This window comes from Aegilops tauschii, chromosome 5 (genome assembly GCF_002575655.3).
Source record: "Aegilops tauschii subsp. strangulata cultivar AL8/78 chromosome 5, Aet v6.0, whole genome shotgun sequence".
In the NCBI taxonomy this organism is placed as follows: domain Eukaryota; kingdom Viridiplantae; phylum Streptophyta; class Magnoliopsida; order Poales; family Poaceae; genus Aegilops; species Aegilops tauschii.
Window position 1 is genome coordinate 101,281,683 of NC_053039.3, and position 16,667 is coordinate 101,298,349.

General features: G+C 44.4%; 2 protein-coding genes across 3 annotated transcripts; both read left to right on the forward strand.

Annotated features, from left to right (window-relative positions):
• Positions 1-478: 478 nt before the first annotated feature.
• LOC109768202 (probable inactive purple acid phosphatase 1) lies at positions 479-4,040 on the forward strand. The gene is made up of 11 exons (XM_020326944.4): positions 479-894; positions 1,135-1,201; positions 1,328-1,450; positions 1,572-1,664; positions 1,843-1,972; positions 2,120-2,201; positions 2,289-2,421; positions 2,523-2,728; positions 2,813-2,938; positions 3,040-3,349; positions 3,557-4,040. The coding sequence occupies exons 1-11, from the start codon at positions 638-640 to the stop codon at positions 3,860-3,862; spliced, it is 1,833 nt and encodes a 610-aa protein (XP_020182533.1). The 5' UTR covers positions 479-637; the 3' UTR covers positions 3,863-4,040.
• Positions 4,041-7,286: 3,246 nt separating this feature from the next.
• On the forward strand, positions 7,287-10,920 carry LOC109768204 (uncharacterized). 2 transcript variants are annotated; one of them, XM_020326945.4, is made up of 5 exons: positions 7,287-7,690; positions 7,963-8,839; positions 9,533-9,739; positions 9,828-9,964; positions 10,052-10,920. In XM_020326945.4, the coding sequence occupies exons 2-5, from the start codon at positions 8,056-8,058 to the stop codon at positions 10,817-10,819; spliced, it is 1,896 nt and encodes a 631-aa protein (XP_020182534.1). In that variant the 5' UTR covers positions 7,287-7,690; positions 7,963-8,055; the 3' UTR covers positions 10,820-10,920. The 2 variants fall into 2 exon arrangements, with proteins under 2 accessions (XP_020182534.1, XP_020182535.1); XM_020326946.4 differs by having other exon boundaries at positions 7,350-7,579.
• Positions 10,921-16,667: the final 5,747 nt, after the last annotated feature.

Consider the following 16,667-nt stretch of genomic DNA (forward strand, 5'->3'; position numbering starts at 1 on the left):
GGTTGCGCCCCGCGACGTACACCTCCAACGCGCGGGAGAAAGACGCCCCGCCGCCGCCTACGCCTCGCGGCCTTTGGCCGGCGGCAGCGAGGGGAGGAAGGGCGGGGGTCGAGAAGAGGCGGCGCTAGGGTTGGCTTCCGCGACTCGAGAGCGATTCTGGACCATATAAGTAACTTCACTCGTGTTTGATTATCACGGAGCACCTCCTTCCGCTTCCTATTTTAAATCAAAATCTAGACAGGAAACAAGTGCTTATGGTTGGTTGCTGGTGCCTTTGGTGGATTAGGCATCAGATTACTCATAATGATACTTCCACTCCTGAAGGTCCAGCAGTTACAGTAACAGTCAAACGGCTACTGATGCAAGTGTGCGACCCCTTCCGACTCTGCATTTCCGGTGCCACATTTCCCTCGCGAATCCGGTTTCTTGGGAATATTCTCCCGTATCTACTACCCGTAGGCTCCAGTGTCAGCACACCTCAATGATTTGTTTGTTGGAGATATAAATCCGCGTCCCTTTCTTTCTTGGTTCGCTCCGAGAAGGCCCTGAAGCCGCCGCCTTTTCCCGGAATCATTCTTCCAGTTCTTGTTTCTGTTCTCGGTTCGGATTTTCTTGAACTTCTGAAGGTGGGAAGAGCATGAGGCCGTGGGCGTGGGTGGCGGCCGTCACATGGATGGCTGTCTGCACCGCCGCGGCGGCCCACGGTGAGCAGCCGCTGTCGAGGATCGCCGTCGAGAGGACCACCCTCGCCGTCGACGACGCGGCGCACGTCAAGGCGTCCCCTGCGGTTCTTGGACTGGAGGGTCAGGACAGTGGATGGGTAGAGGTGGAGTTCCTCCATCCCGACCCCTCCGGTGATGACTGGATCGGAGTCTTCTCTCCTGCCAATTTCAGGTAAACAGCACCAGTACTGGCTATTCGGGTAGTACTTATCATCCACATTTACGCCATTGCAACAATTTTATCAAACATATTCAGCATGAACTCAATGCATTCAGACATATTTTGGATAGATTTCTTCTGTCCCTGCTTTTTCTCGAGAGAAAAGTTCAGACAATTTCAGTTCAGATGTACTTGAAATGGCAAAGCATAGGATTTGATGCTGTTCTATGTCTCTTGTTTGCAAATTTCCAGTGCCGCGATTTGTGAGCCTGAGAATAAGAGGCAATATCCTCCAGTGCTATGCACAGCACCTATCAAGGTTGGCCGATTCTTTCCCCGTTCCATTAAACTAAGATTTAGATACCGAGAACTACATATGTCGCGATTCAGTCTGTTGGAAGACATTCGTTCTGAACTTTGAGGCTTCCATGCTCTTTTATCGCAGTACCAATTTGCAAAGTTCAAGAATGATGGATATGGTAAGTCGGGAAAGGGCTATCTGAAGCTTCAACTGATCAACCAGAGAGAAGATTTCTCATTTGCACTTTTTTCTGGGGGTCTCTTGAAGGTAAAAATGTACTGTACTAGTTTCTGAACTTGTCTGCTTGAACAACAACTCCGCTGTTATTCTGAAGAAACATTTCTTTATATTTCTCAACTCTGAATCTTTTCTACCAACTTGGTCACAGCCGAAGCTGATTGCTGTCTCAAACAAGGTGACATTTGTGAACCCAAAGGCGCCTGTCTACCCACGTTTGGCGCAAGGGAAATCTTGGAACGAAGTAAGCTTTGCCTGCCAATCTGCAACTGAGACTGTATTAGGATGTGCTATTTGTCAAACCAAATGTGAAACATCTTTTCGACAAGAACCTACATTGTATAAAAAGAACATGGGTTACACTCATGCCAGATAAATGTATTCACAAATCTAAGAATGTGACTGAATTAGTACCATTTTAGATGACAGTCACTTGGACAAGTGGATACGACATCAAAGAAGCAGTTCCTTTTGTTGAATGGGGTGAAAAAGCGGGACGCCAGTTCCTTTCTCCAGCCGGGACATTGACATTTGACAGAAACAGCATGTGTGGTATGCAGTTTGCCTCTGTTTCCCTATTTTTCTTTGAGATGAACATAAGCTAGTTAAACTTGAGATTTTAACAATGTAAATAGAGATGAGGATCTGCTATATCGTATCACATGCAGCATTTACCAAGCATATACAATTCAAATGCAGGTGCACCAGCACGAACTGTTGGTTGGCGCCATCCTGGTTACATTCATACTAGTTACTTGAAGGATTTGTGGCCAGACTCGATGTATGTGATCTTTCTTTCATGTTTAACCCCTTCTGAAAGTAGGATCCATCCAGATACTCAGCCAACATGGTTGCTGCAACATTGCAGGTACACCTACAGGCTTGGCCATAGATTACCAAATGGTACCCGCGTCTGGAGTAAGTCATATAGCTTTAAGGCATCACCTTATCCTGGACAAGATTCTTTGCAACGGGTCGTCATATTTGGGGACATGGGGAAGGTAGATATATGTTCTTCCATCTCTATCCTAGTTTGATTCATAGAGCAATTTGGGCATTTTGCCAGTGCAATGGTTCTTCTTTTCTGACTAAGTTTCTTCAGGCAGAGGCAGATGGTTCCAATGAGTACAATAACTTCCAGCCAGGCTCGCTAAACACTACTAACCAGATCATTAGAGACCTGGACAACATCGACATGGTGGTCCACATCGGGGACATTTGCTACGCGAATGGTTATTTGTCTCAGTGGGATCAGTTCACTGCACAGATCGAACCGATTGCTTCAACTGTGCCATACATGATTGGCAGGTCTGTTCAGTATGAAGTTTAAGAACTTTCGATATGTTGTTGCCATGCACTGTTTAATGTCTAAAAAAACTGGCATTTTCGCAGCGGTAATCATGAGAGGGACTGGCCTGGAACTGGTTCCTTCTATGGAAATCTCGACTCTGGTGGAGAATGCGGTGTTCCAGCACAAACTGTGTTCTACACTCCTGCTGAGAACCGTGCAAATTTTTGGTAATATCGGTAGTTGGGCATACAAATTCCTTCACATGTAGTTCTGAAGTTTACTTGTCTTAGGAATAACAATTTCTGACACAACATATATCCTTCTGTAGGTACGCGACCGACTATGGCATGTTCAGGTTTTGCATTGCTCACACAGAAGAAGATTGGAGGCCAGGGACCGAGCAGTACAAGTTCATCGAGCACTGCCTGTCGTCTGTTGACAGGCAGAAGCAGCCATGGCTCATCTTCCTTGCACACCGTGTTCTCGGGTACTCATCCAACTCCTACTATGGATTTGAAGGCACGTTTGAGGAACCAATGGGGCGAGAAGCGCTGCAAGAGCTCTGGCAGAAGTACAAGGTCGATCTTGCCTTCTACGGTCACGTCCACAATTATGAAAGGACATGTCCGGTGTACCAGGTGTGTCTCTAACTAGTATTTGCATGAGATCAAATTGTGTAATTTTGTAGATCGAAAAGTAAAGTTCTTTTATATACTACTATGGCAGCATATGATAAAGTACAATTGCCGGTAATGCTACAGTACAAAACTTGCGGTTTTGCAGGCTCAGGCTTACATTCCTATTACAATATTACAAGCCTGATTGTAATCTGTGATTTGTTGCAGAGCCAGTGTGTTGTTAACGCATCGAATCACTACAGCGGCCCGTTCCAGGCAACGACGCATGTAGTTGTCGGTGGCGCCGGTGCCAGCCTTTCAGACTTCATCACTTCAAAGATTCAATGGAGTCACTTCAGAGACTTCGACCACGGTTTCGGCAAGCTCACGGCTTTCAATCATTCATCCCTGTTGTTCGAGTACAAGAAGAGCCGTGACGGCAATGTGTACGATCACTTCACGATCTCGCGTGACTACCGAGATGTCCTTGCCTGCTCCATCGACAACTGCCCCAGGACTTCGCTGGCTTCCTGAAGGTCCAATACTTTCAGAGGGGGGGGGGGGGGGGGGGGATCGACCTATGGGTGGAGACTAAGAGGAACAAGCTAGTTACTGTACATAATTTTGTAGTCGCGTCAATAAATGGTTTTGCTTCAACAAAAATAGCACAAGGGTTATACTAAATTCTGAATGCATTCTTTTGGAAACAGAAGTTCGGAATTCGTTTTGTTCTTGCTTGTTGCTGTTAGGATGATCTCCACCGTGTGGGCCCAACGGCCCACCAGGCCCTTAGATCCGCGCCCTGATCGGGGGCGCTCAACCCACTATGGTTGACGGGCCCCTGTCACCTGCACTATATATAAAGAGGTGGGGTCGGCGGCTCGCAATACGAGGTTCGTCGCAACGCCGTACACCCCACCTAATCCCCTACCGATCTATGGTTAGTGCCGTGCTGATGGGAAGCGCCGCCACCACTTCGCCCACTACTCTCTGCCATCACCGGCCACCGTCACCATGGCCGGCACCGGTGGCTCCTCGAGCCACAAGGAGAAGGTAATGCCTACCACCACTATTGCCGGAATCCTAGCCTACACGATCTAGAGCATCTATCAGTTGCTGGATAGGTGTAGCATGCTGTATAATACGATTGCAAGGCTCCCACTGTTCTGAGAAAATCAAAAGGAGGACACCAATCATGAATTTCTGCCAGGTCAAAAGTACACTGAGATGTTTCTGTATGAAAAGAATCAAATGTAATGTATGCATGCAATTCCTTCATAAACCTGCAATTGTTGTCTATTTTTATAGCTGTGTGGTGCAAACAGTACATCCTGTGTGGACCAGGGAGAACCCAATCTTGTTGTGTGAGGACAAGGAGAAGTCCAGCTAGAAACAAAAAGGCCCAACAATGCCAAAACCTAGCAGAAAAAGGACATTTCAGCTGGCATTTTCAAAGGATTCTCTTCCTAGCAGCAAAATGCCATGGATCCATCGTCAATCAACATCTGATGTACCTCTCTTTCCCATGAGACCTCCGCCATAGTTCGTTCTTGAATTCTCTGCCATATCTGGGTTATCTTCTTCGTTTTCGCAAACGCAGTTTACAAAATTCTTCTCCCTCAAGGTCTGTAAAACTTTATCGTTAAAATCGACAGCATGGCCCTGATACAGATGCTCACTGAATTGTTGAAAAATCTGGCACCATGCTGTCCACACGTCCTGTCAATTTGCTAGCACAGATGTTCACCGGAGTATTGAAAACTTACTGGGTATGTGTGAACAGGTGGTCCTAAGGAGTAATAAAATTTGGTCCCTGCATAATAAAGCTGGGTACTTCCATGCCATGATATAGGATTATGATTATTAATAGCCATCAAGGTGCAGGTGCAGATGCCCAAACCCTAATCGAGCTTCAGCAAATGTGGGCCTGTTTCTGTGATGGGTTCAAGGAGTTTAGATCACAGATCAAGACAGTTTGACGGCTGAGATTCAGGAAGACTTGGAGACTATCTTCTTCTCTAGGAATGGTGTAAAGGCCAAGCATCCTTTCGCATGTACCCCAGATAGCAAGTCCAATTCTTGGACACTGTAGGGACAAGAGTTTTCAAAGGGATGTGTCAGAAGAATAAAAAACTTTGTTTTTCTTATGAAAAGTAAAAACAAACACAAAACCATTATTAAGGGAAAGGGATACACCAAGAAATGGACAGCACCTCTCTGTATTTTCTTTGTGGTGTAGATCAACTCTAGGATGAAATGAAGCTTGATCTTTTCATGTACTCATATGGAAAAATTCAGGTAATAGTTAATAGAATTGAATAATATTCTACCCTAATTGAACAAGTTATCTGAAGGTCACTCAACATCTACAGTAGCATTAGCTAAAAAACATCTAGAATATCATTTCATAGGATTACACTTCTTACCAACATAAAATTTCACAATGTATATAATATTTTCACAAAGTACACTAAAACCTATAGAAGGTACATTTTTGAGACATATGTGTAGTTTCATGAAAGTGTTATTTAGAACTATAGGTTTATGAATAAACACACGAAAAAGAATTGACGCACATGTACCTATGCACACTGCCGCAAACACTCGCTCACAATATCTACTGGAGATCGGAGTGGCAGTTGACAAGGTCACAACTGAAATTTTGTTATCAATTTGTACAAATACTATGTCTTATGAAATAGACACACGGGACAAACCTATGCTTCGACCCTGGGCAATTTGGTAGTACAACCACTCCATTAACTGATCAAGTTATTCAAAACTATAGCCTTTTGATATGCTAAATATAAAAAAGTGTAGTTTCGTAACATTTTACTCTTATTTCTTGAGGCACAAATACTGCAACATGACAGTCACACTAAAAAATAAACAACGTGAAATGGAGCAAGCATAACAACATGGTATATTAATATTCCTACAGGACATTAGTGTAGAACAAATCCCTACGTCCATCACTAGAAAGTTCAATGCTCACGTGTGAGCAAATTATCAAGTAGCTATCAACATTAATTTAGAAGATTCTGACCCTTTGACGTTGACACAATAAATATCGAAGAAGATTTCAACCCTTTAGGTTGAAACTTTTTTAAAGTCATCATAAATAAAAATTGATATATTGTTTACTTCCCTACAACATGCCCGTAAATAGCTTGATTTTGTACCGGGGCCATATTAGTTAAGATATGTATATATATATATAGTAAACATATGCATTTACTAATTAGAATAAAAGCAAATATAAGCCACCAAGAATTCACTACTGGATCTCACACATCAGTTTGACATGGAGCTACAAATTCAAGAACAAGAACCAACGGACGGAGTGGTAAATCCTTTTATTAAGGACGCCAATATACACCCGACGAGGAGTAACCCGAGCGAATGATCGTTCGCTCATGCAAGGAGGAACGAACGTACGTTTCCGTTCACTTGAAAAACCCACTCCGCTTCGGAATTACCATGCAAAAAATAGATAATATTGCGGTGTTGTCGTAAAGGATTTGCCATGTTCTAAAGTGGAAATTGCTATATTAAAAATTGTCATGCTGGCTGAAGGGAATTACCGTGCTACATCAATCGAAAAAGTTAAAAAATGCCATGCTCTAAAAACTAAAAAATAGCCATCCCAAATGTGTTGGCTCAGATTATCATCGTAAGCGAATCATTTGCCGCCAACTTCATAGTTCGCTCAAAAGGGTACATGGGAGCAAATGCTTTAGGTTCCGGGCGTGGGATCTGAGTGGCTGAGGGCGTTCGCTCGGATTTCTTTTATATAGGGCTATTAATATACTATTTTAATATGGCGAAATCATCTCCTTCGGAATTTAATAGAGAAATTATTATATTCATCATGGCAATTCAATCCTTGGCCCTCTGTCATGAGCTGTGAGCTGAGCTGGAAAAGTAAAAAACCAGTGGAATTCGAGGAAATAGACGAATAGATTTCCATTTTTAAAACCAAATCGCCATATAGAATAGAGTAATTTATTCCTCTTGTCTCGTCTCTCGTGTGGTTTGGCTCCTTGGGATGTTCTTCTTGCCTCTTTTGGACCAACCCCAACCCCAACCCAAACCCCAAATTCCCCCATCCCAAATCCCAAATGCCTCCTGTCCAGTGGTGCTCTCTCTCCTCCCTCCCGCTAGCTCGCGCCTGACCGGCCGCCTCCGCATTGCCACTCCGCCGGGGCGCCGGCAGCCGCTGGCGCCTTATCCCTCCCTCCCCCTTTCTTGGTGAGAAAAAGCTCCCACCCTCGCCGTCTCTTCCGGAGATCTTTTGCCCCGCTGTTTCTGGGTTTTCTTTAGAGGAGGGGAGTCCGGGTCTCGTGGCGTGGCGAATCCCAGGTAATCCTGTGGTGTACTCGCGGGACAGGAAAATTTTGAGCCAAGATTTGGTTGGGTCTTGGTCTTGGTCTTGTGCGCGTGTGACCTGGGATTTGATTCGGTGGGTGGGCGTTTGTTTATGGATGGGATTCTGCCTTTGTTTAAAATTGCGGCGGCCGAATTGGGGATTGCATCGCTATACTCGTCGTTTGTTTCGAATGAATATTGCATCAGCCTTGTGCTCATGTTCTTGTGCTAATTTCGTTGCCTATCATTCATGTTTGATTGCGCAGGTTGGAGATCCTATTGAGCTCTGGAGATGAGGAGGCGCCTGTGCTTTTGCCTTCTGCTGAGGAACTAGTGCCAGGTTGCAGGCAGGACTTCCAATGGATAAGCAAAAGAACCACAAGAATGCGGAAATGGGCAACGATGTGTTCCGCAGAATAATCCTTAATCAGGTTGGCAGGGACATCGGTTTGGAGGAGGAGAACGTGCCTTGCAATACTCCGAGGAACTCCGTTCATTCGCGGTTTGGTGGCTCATCTGCCAAATTTGGTGCTTCCACCAGTGGAAGCACCGGTGTTGAGTCGGTCAGCCCAGGCGAGTATGTCAGAGATCCAGGATCCATATTGAGCTTGCAGCCTTGGATTTTTAAGAGAAGCAGCACGAAGAACAATGAGGAAATGGTGGTTCCAAGTGGTGGCAGGGTAGTTGGTAGAGGCAAGAATCTGGTGGATGGCTTTCGAGATGGTTCGACTACTGAGGTTTCCACAAGAAGCCCTGGTCTTGGTTCTGGGCCTGGAAGAGGTCGAGGTGCTCTTAGGAGCAGACGACCCCAGAGGCATTTTATTAATCCACTTGTCGCAACAGAGAACTCATACATTCCACAACTTTACGACGAGAACTTCGAGTTTGAAGAATGCACATTCGCTCCAGTTCCATCCCCAGCTTCTGCTAGGCCATTCATTGTAACAGATGGGAGAAGAATCATTAGTAAATCGCGCTATGAACCAGTGCCTGTACCCTTTGATATTGGGTTCGACAATGAGGAATGTCGAAATGGCTCCAAAGTGCCAGAAAGTGTTGTTGGGATTGCTCCGCTACCTGAGCTGAATAAATCCAAAAGGGGATCCCAAACAGAAAGATATAGTAAACCATCAAAACCAGCAGGTAATTTGGCGTCACACCACAATTCCTGCAATATAATTGAAGCAGTTTCAACATGTTTTTTTCTATCACTTGATGCAATCCGCTGAAACAAAGCAAGTCATGAATAGTGTATTAGTAGACATGCTTCCTGAATTCATCATTTGTAATTTTCAAGTGAAACTTTTTTCAAATGAAGAGTGTGATTACGTTTTGCAGTTAATACTAGTAGAAATTTCCCCGTCATGTGTGGAACCTCTGTTCCTTACCCCGATGACACTAGTTGAACTATCACATATTTTTTCTTAAGTCAGTCTTATTATTGTTAAAAAAACAATTGCCATTCCTGAAATATTGAGGGACTATCCTAATCTCCCAGAATTTGCTCAATCTGCACGACTGCTTTTTGCTTGCTTGGGTCATTAGAGCTGTTAAACGATGAAGAATTTTTGTAAGATCTATCCGTACTATTTCAACAGGGCCAGACTGATTTATCATTTCAGGACAAATTGTGCTTGAACAACATTCATGTTTCCTGGTTACTTCTTTCTCTTATCTCTTGCTAATGGTTGTAAAAAATGTTGTAATACCTATTAAGTAGGCTATTTTGGATGCTGATGTTTTGCTACAAATGTGATGCTTCATACTGAGTTGTTGTTTTGGGGTTTCCCCCCACTTGAAGCATTCAAATCCTAAATACATATATTTGATCTGCAGGTTTACTTGAAAGAATGCTCATGTTCTCCAGTGGGGTTGGCATTGGTATTATATCTTCCTCTCTATCAAGCAAAAAAGATCTTGATTCGTTGAACGGCACACTGAAGCGAATGGAGAACTTGGTTCAGGATTTGCAAGATGAGCTGGAGATGAAAGAGGGGTTAACTGTGAAGGAATTGCCTAATGAAACGTCTGGTGAACTAGATGGTAAATCGACAACTGTCGAACAAAATCATCTTTACATACTTGTACTAAAAAGTTTGTGATCCTTTTTATTTTCCACTCCTGATAACAGATGGCAATATCAAAGCTCACACCCCTGATTCAATATCAATGAGCAAAATTGAAGCAGAACTTGAAGCCGAGCTTGCGAGGCTGGAGTTAAATATCACTTCAAACCACTTGGAAGAAGAACCGTTTGACTTGATTGAGGTAACAATCTCATATCAAAATGTTATGCATGGCATCTTAATTAGGCTACAGCCTACAAGCACACTAAATATAATTCCACATTTCTAGATCGATCAGGAGTTCATTGGAGATATTGTCCAGGGGGAACTGAAGGCCGACATGATTCTTCGTGACATTGCTGATTACAGCAGTGATAGTGACCATGGCAGGGACAGCAGACAAAGCTCCCCAGATTACACACATGAGACAAACTATCCCGTTTCACCTAGAGATCTCAGTCTCCGTCTCCACAAGGTGATCCAGCATAGGCTGGAAGACCGAATCAAGGAGCTTGAGACAGCACTTGCTCAGAGCCAGAAGCAGGCGCAACTGCACATAATGGCGAGGGAGCAAGTCTTCTCTGAACGGATGTGCTCAAACAGTGATTCAGGTTCTTCTTCCAACCAGGACAGTCCGTTGTTTATACAAGAAACTAGCTCCTCTGCCGAACCATTCTGTCTAAATCTAGCTGGAGACGCACTAGAAGCCTACGATGAAGCCTACGAAGAATTCATGAGAATTGCCGACTCCCCTTGCACCACAAGCACAAACGGGAAGCCTCAGGCAAATGAAGATTATGCAGTGGACCGCAGCTTGATCTGGGGCTTAGAAGATGAGAGCGCTACGGAGCTGAAAGAGGACGTCACTTGGGAGCAGGCTGTGAAGAGTGGGGACCCTAACAGAGTTCAAGAGAGAGATGGAGATGATGAAGACGAGTCGGGCGACGAGGATGACCACGATAGTAAGATGCTCATCCAGCAGATTGTAGAGAGAACTAAGCAAGGCTCACCTGTACTCATACATGCTCAAAGAATGTTGTTTTCTGTGGATGATTAGGTTGCAGGACTATATTGTATACCATTGAAATTTTGATATAGCATGTAGTGTTGATTGATTGCTCATGGAAAAAGAAGAAGCAAAGTATTAGTTTGGTGATATTTTTTCTTGTTGACATGGGATCAATTACAAACTATCTTGTTTATGCCCAGTGTGGTGGTCAGGCATTGGGGAACTTGTGGCAACATTGCTATTACACTACAAGAGTGAAACTGAAAAGGTAACAGGGATCACACTGGGTTAGGGACTATTGTGCAGACCCCAAATGTACTTCTCTTTGCCTCTAAAAAAATGTACTCTTTGCGACATCTTTGTTACTTTTTGAAGTTCATTTCGACATATTTGCAGGAGAAAGGTTTCATTTTCATTGATGTGTGACACTAGGATTTTTTTTGGTTTCGTGCCTTTATACTATATAAAAATCCCTCCTTCAGTGGATTCGTACAAAATGAATAGTGAGATCTTCTCAAAAATAGCTTCTAGCATCGATTTAGAAAAGGCAAATTATGAACTCTGGAATACTGGAGAGCAGATGTTTCAAGCCCTTCTGGGCTCTAAAGCAAGAAAAACAATGCAGTTACTTAGTTACTCCTCGAGTTGTTGTGATCATGTTCATTCCCTTGCAATGGCATTGTTACACACAAGTATGTTTGTCAAAAAGATAATACTCTGTCTCTTCCCGGCGAAAAGGAAGCCAACGAGACAGTCACCGGGTTCATCTCATGCGCTGAAGTCTGGTTCAGCCATGTGTCGAATTTTGTTTGTCCTTGATTAGCACGAACAAGAAGAAATGTCACCCTCGCAAAAAAGAAGAAGAAATGTCACGGCTTTGTTTGGTTTCCCTCCAATATCCTAGAGCGCTCAAAAAGATCGAATAGAGGGCTAAACAAAAGGTAAATTTGCATAACATTTTTCACATCCAAGGAGGGCGTAACTAGCATTCCCTAATATATATAGTATTGTTCCTAAGGAAGTTCATCAAAACATGGAGAAATGCGGGAAGCTGTCTGGTGGTCATTCTAGAGTTGTGAGCTTGCCATTTTGTCATGGGAGGACATGAGTTGAGTGTGATTATGTTAGTACGGTTGCTTAAAGATCCGGTGCTCTTCTGTGCTTCTCAGTGGAAAAGTAATTAAGTGCATTTTTTGTTCTAGGTGGTTCATTTTTTGTTCTGTGCTTCTCAGTGGAAAAGAAATTTATACGACACTGTAGTGCCTATTCCATGGAGTTCCATGACAAATTTTTAGTCGATGAGGATATTAGGTAGAAACCTAACCATTTTCATCTCCGAAAAATAAAGCAACAGTGAACATTGAGATACTCTGAATTTCAGGCGGTGCCAATTGACGGTTCAGAAGAGAAAAATGCTGTTTTGAGCATCTCTTTGTGATGCCTTCTTGGCAAGTGTTTGAAGCTCTTATTAGCTCAGTGAATGTTCTCTATAAGCTGGAAAACTATGATGATTGTAGAATATCCACTCCATCAGCAGAAACCATTTGCGCACATCAGCACATACTTCTCTATGCATCTCTGTTGGGTTCAGTGTTTGTTCATAGGATATATTTTGTAACGAATGCTCATGAGATATTATTTGTAACGAATGCCCATAAGATATTTATAGAAATGAATATTTTTACTCACTGATGTGTCACACCAGATCTTCTAACTATGAATTTATAAGATACTCAAAAGTCTTCCGTGTTTCATCGTTATAATATCATGCATCAGTACAGTCAGTTTAGATGTTAGAATAAAATTTATCTCTCATTTACTGGCATCGGTTAACTGATAACAAGATGGCCAAATGGACCGAAACTCTGCTGCAACAAATGTATATTGACAGTTCGCTTCAGCTCCATTGAGTCGACGGAATGACAGACCTCGCATAGCCACATGGCTGCGTGCATCAACCGATACAAAGGCTGGGCGCAAAAAAGAGAATAAGCATAACCTTGGAGAAAAGCTCACCCTCCCGAAATCTCTAATGAAGCGTCTGCTTTTTACTCACTCCGTCCCAAAATATAAGAACATTTTTAATACTAGCATAGTTTCAAAAACGTTCTTATATTCTGGGACAGAGGGAGTACTTTATTATTACTCCTGATCCTGAAATCAGCCGCCCACTTTTTGTCACAAGAAGAAGAGGACCGTCTGTGAAATTCTCATCGGCTCATTATGGATGCCGGTGATGCAGACAGTCTCGACTGGCTCGAACCATGAGCACCATGGAGAAGTAACTTAAATTAGTACTACATCCGATTGTAGCCGGCTGCGTTTTCAGGGTAAGGTTGTTGTCACAAAGAAGCACCATCAGCAAATTTTCTGTAACGGGGAAGCCGCTACCGACCCATCGCTAGCCTCACAATGGATAATCTACGCTAAAGCAAAATTTGAACATGTGGGAATACAAGCAAGAAGTTTGCTCGCCACTGATAGGAAGACGTGCTTGCCCTCTCTCTTGTTTCCCTCCATTAGCTCACAGATTGCTCGGGTAGCTATTTGGGAATGTCAAGAAAACAATTAACTTGCAAGAAAATTTCCCATCCGAGAGTAATACCTTGGCACTCTCTACAGATAGCTCCTGAAGGCATGAGAGAGCTGTATATGTAGGCATGTGGTTGCAATGGTGGGAGGTTTGGTACACTGAGTTTGGTGCGCATTTGTATTGCATGAGTATGATCCTGAGAAGCATGATGTCCATATGCATTTACCCTGATCTCCGGTCGTGCAATCGCGGTCGCTGCTGTGGCCGGCGCAAGCTGCATCCGCCATACTACTATACCACCCCGCAACTCGATCCGCAACAGCAGTCGGCATCCACATTCACCGCCGGCCATCATTGTCGTACAACGTCGACCTCAACACAAAGTACACCTCCACGGAGTCGCAGCCGTCGGCACTTGTCCATTCACGGATGCGGCTCCCTTGGCCTTCGGTGTCCGGTCTCTATATGCTAGAATGTCTCAACCGGGCGCGACCGTGGATGAGGGGGAGGCAATGATGAACATGATCCACGACAGCGACGACCACTAAGACGGGCAAGTGGAGGACTCCTCGGAGGGGCACCCAGCAGATGCACACCCAAATGCTGGACACCCAGCACACACAGACCCAGCAGCCGGATGGCAACCAGCCGGACTGTGACCCGGAGGACATCTGAGCACCCATAAAGTAAGAGGGGAAATTTGCAACTTGAAGGAGGATGAATTGTTGGATGATGCATGGTTGGCCACAAGCATTGATCCGATTCATGGCACGGAGCAAAGGGACGGAACCTTTTTGGACAAGTGTGCATGCTTGGTTCCATGAGCACAAACACTAGTGATTTGTATCGCACGGAAGTGGTTCGTGAGCTTAACTCGAAGTCGCTCACTAATCGATGGTACACCATTCAAGAGACCACGAGCAAGTATTGTGGCTTGTACAAACAATTGCAAATCTGGTGGCCAAGCGCCACAACACTCCAAGAGATCGTAAGTTATTTGTTATTCTTTATTCTATATTTGTTGGTCATTTGGTCGGATGTGCTCTATGTCTCGGTCATTTCGCCGGATATGCAACTTGTGTTGGTCATTTGGCTGTATATGTAAGTACTTTGTCATGTCTTTTCTTTCTAGGCTAGCGCGCGGTCACATTGTTCTTAAAGACGGAGAAGAAGCACTTCCTCTTCATGCATTGTTGGTTGAAATTGAATGCGCACACGAAGTAGCTTATGTCATTGTCAATTCCGTCAAGGCCGCCGCCATGCCCATTGTAGATGAAGATGGTGATCCAACAAAAGTAAGGCTTGCTCCGACCAAAAGGATGACTATGAACGAGAGGGGGAAGTGGGAGGAGGAGAAGGAGAAGCGAGAAGGGATGGCGGCCAAAGATGATGGTGAGGTTCGAGGACATCATGGTGAAGAAGGAGACATGTGTCAAGCGCAATGACGTGAAGGAGAAAAAGGAAAAGAAGGCCAAGAGGTTTGACGTTTATACTGGTGCAAGAGAAGATGATCAAACTCCAAGAGAAGAAGGTTGAGCTCGCAGCTTCTTCCGAGGCTACCAAAATGGTGGCCGTGAAGATGGCAGACTTGGATCCCGATGCGGTGAAGACTGTGCAAGCATACCATGCTAGCATGTTGAAGCGCTTGACGACTGATTTGAAGGAACCAACCGGTGAGGAGGAGCTGCTTGCACAGTGAATCATTTGACTTGGACAGCCAGACTAGGAGGCAAAGAAATGAGGTTTTTCACTTTTAAGACCGGTCGCATGTACAAAACTTATTAATATCCGACGCTTTTTGGTTGTGATTGCATATGTTTGCACTTATATTTACATATGCTAAATTTCTATTGATCTACATATGCATGTCAAATGAAGAAGGTTGGACCTGGGGGCATTTAGTGCACTAGGTTGGATGGCCGGCTCTGCTACCGTTGTCCCCTGATACGTCCGGACATGTCCACTGACGTTTGGGGTGTCCGATTTGTTGGGGAACGCAGTATTTCAAAAAATTTACCTACGATCACGCAAGATCTATCTAGGAGATGCATAGCAACGAGCGGGGAGAGTGTGTCCACGTACCCTCGTCGAAAGCGGAAGCGTTTAGTAACGCGGTTGATGTAGTCGAATATCTTCGCGATCCAACCGATCCAAGCACCGAATGTATGACACCTCCGCGTCCAGCACACGTTCAGCTCGATGACGTCCCTCGAGCTCTTAATCCAGTTGAGGACGAGGGAGAGTTCCGTCAGCACGGAGGCGTGGCGACGGTGATGATGAAGTTACCGGCGCAGGGCTTCGCCTAAGCACTACGACGATATGACCGAGGTGTGTAACTGTGGAGGGGGGCACCGCACACGGCTAAGAGAAGACTTAGTGTGCCTTTGGGGTGCCCCCCTCCCACGTATATAAAGGGGGGAGGAGAGGTGGCCGGCCCAAGGGGGGCGGGCGCCATGAAGAGTCCATCTAGGATTCCCAATCCTAGTTGGAGTCCCCTTCCTTTCCAAGAGAGGGAGAGAGAGGAAAGGAGGAGAGGGGAGAAGGAAAGAGGGGGCGCCGCCCCCCTCCCTAGTCCAATTCGGACTGGCCATGGGGGGTGATGTCTACTACACAACCTTCTTCTTGTAGACGTTGTTGGGCCTTCAAGTGCAGAGGTTTGTAGGAAAGTAGCAAATTTCCCTTAAGTGGATGACCTAAGGTTTATCAATTCGTGGGAAGTGTAGGATGAAGATGGTCTCTCTCAAACAACCCTGCAACCAAATAACAAAGAGTCTCTTGTGTCCCCAACACACCCAATACAATGATAAATTGTATAGGTGCACTAGTTCGGCGAAGAGATGGTGATACAAGTGCAATATGGATGGTAGATAAAGGTTTTTGTAATCTGAAAATATAAAAACAGTAAGGTAACTAATGATAAAAGTGAGCGTAAACGTTATTGCAATGCTAGGAAACAAGGCCTAGGGTTCATACTTTCACTAGTGCAAGTTCTCTCAACAATAATAACATAATTGGGTCATATAACTATCCCTCAACATGCAACAAAGAGTCACTCCAAAGTCACTAATAGCGGAGAACAAACGAAGAGATTATTGTAGGGTACGAAATCACCTCAAAGTTACTCTTTCGGATCGATCTATTCAAGAGTCCGTAGTAAAATAACACGAAGCTATTCTTTCCGTTCAATCTATCATAGAGTTCGTACTAGAATAACACCTTAAGACACAAATCAACCAAAACCTTAATGTCACCTAGATACTCCAATGTCACCTCAAGTATCCGTGGGTATGATTATACGATATGCATCACACAATCTCAGATTCATCTATTCAACCAACACATAAAGTACTTAAAAGAGTGCCC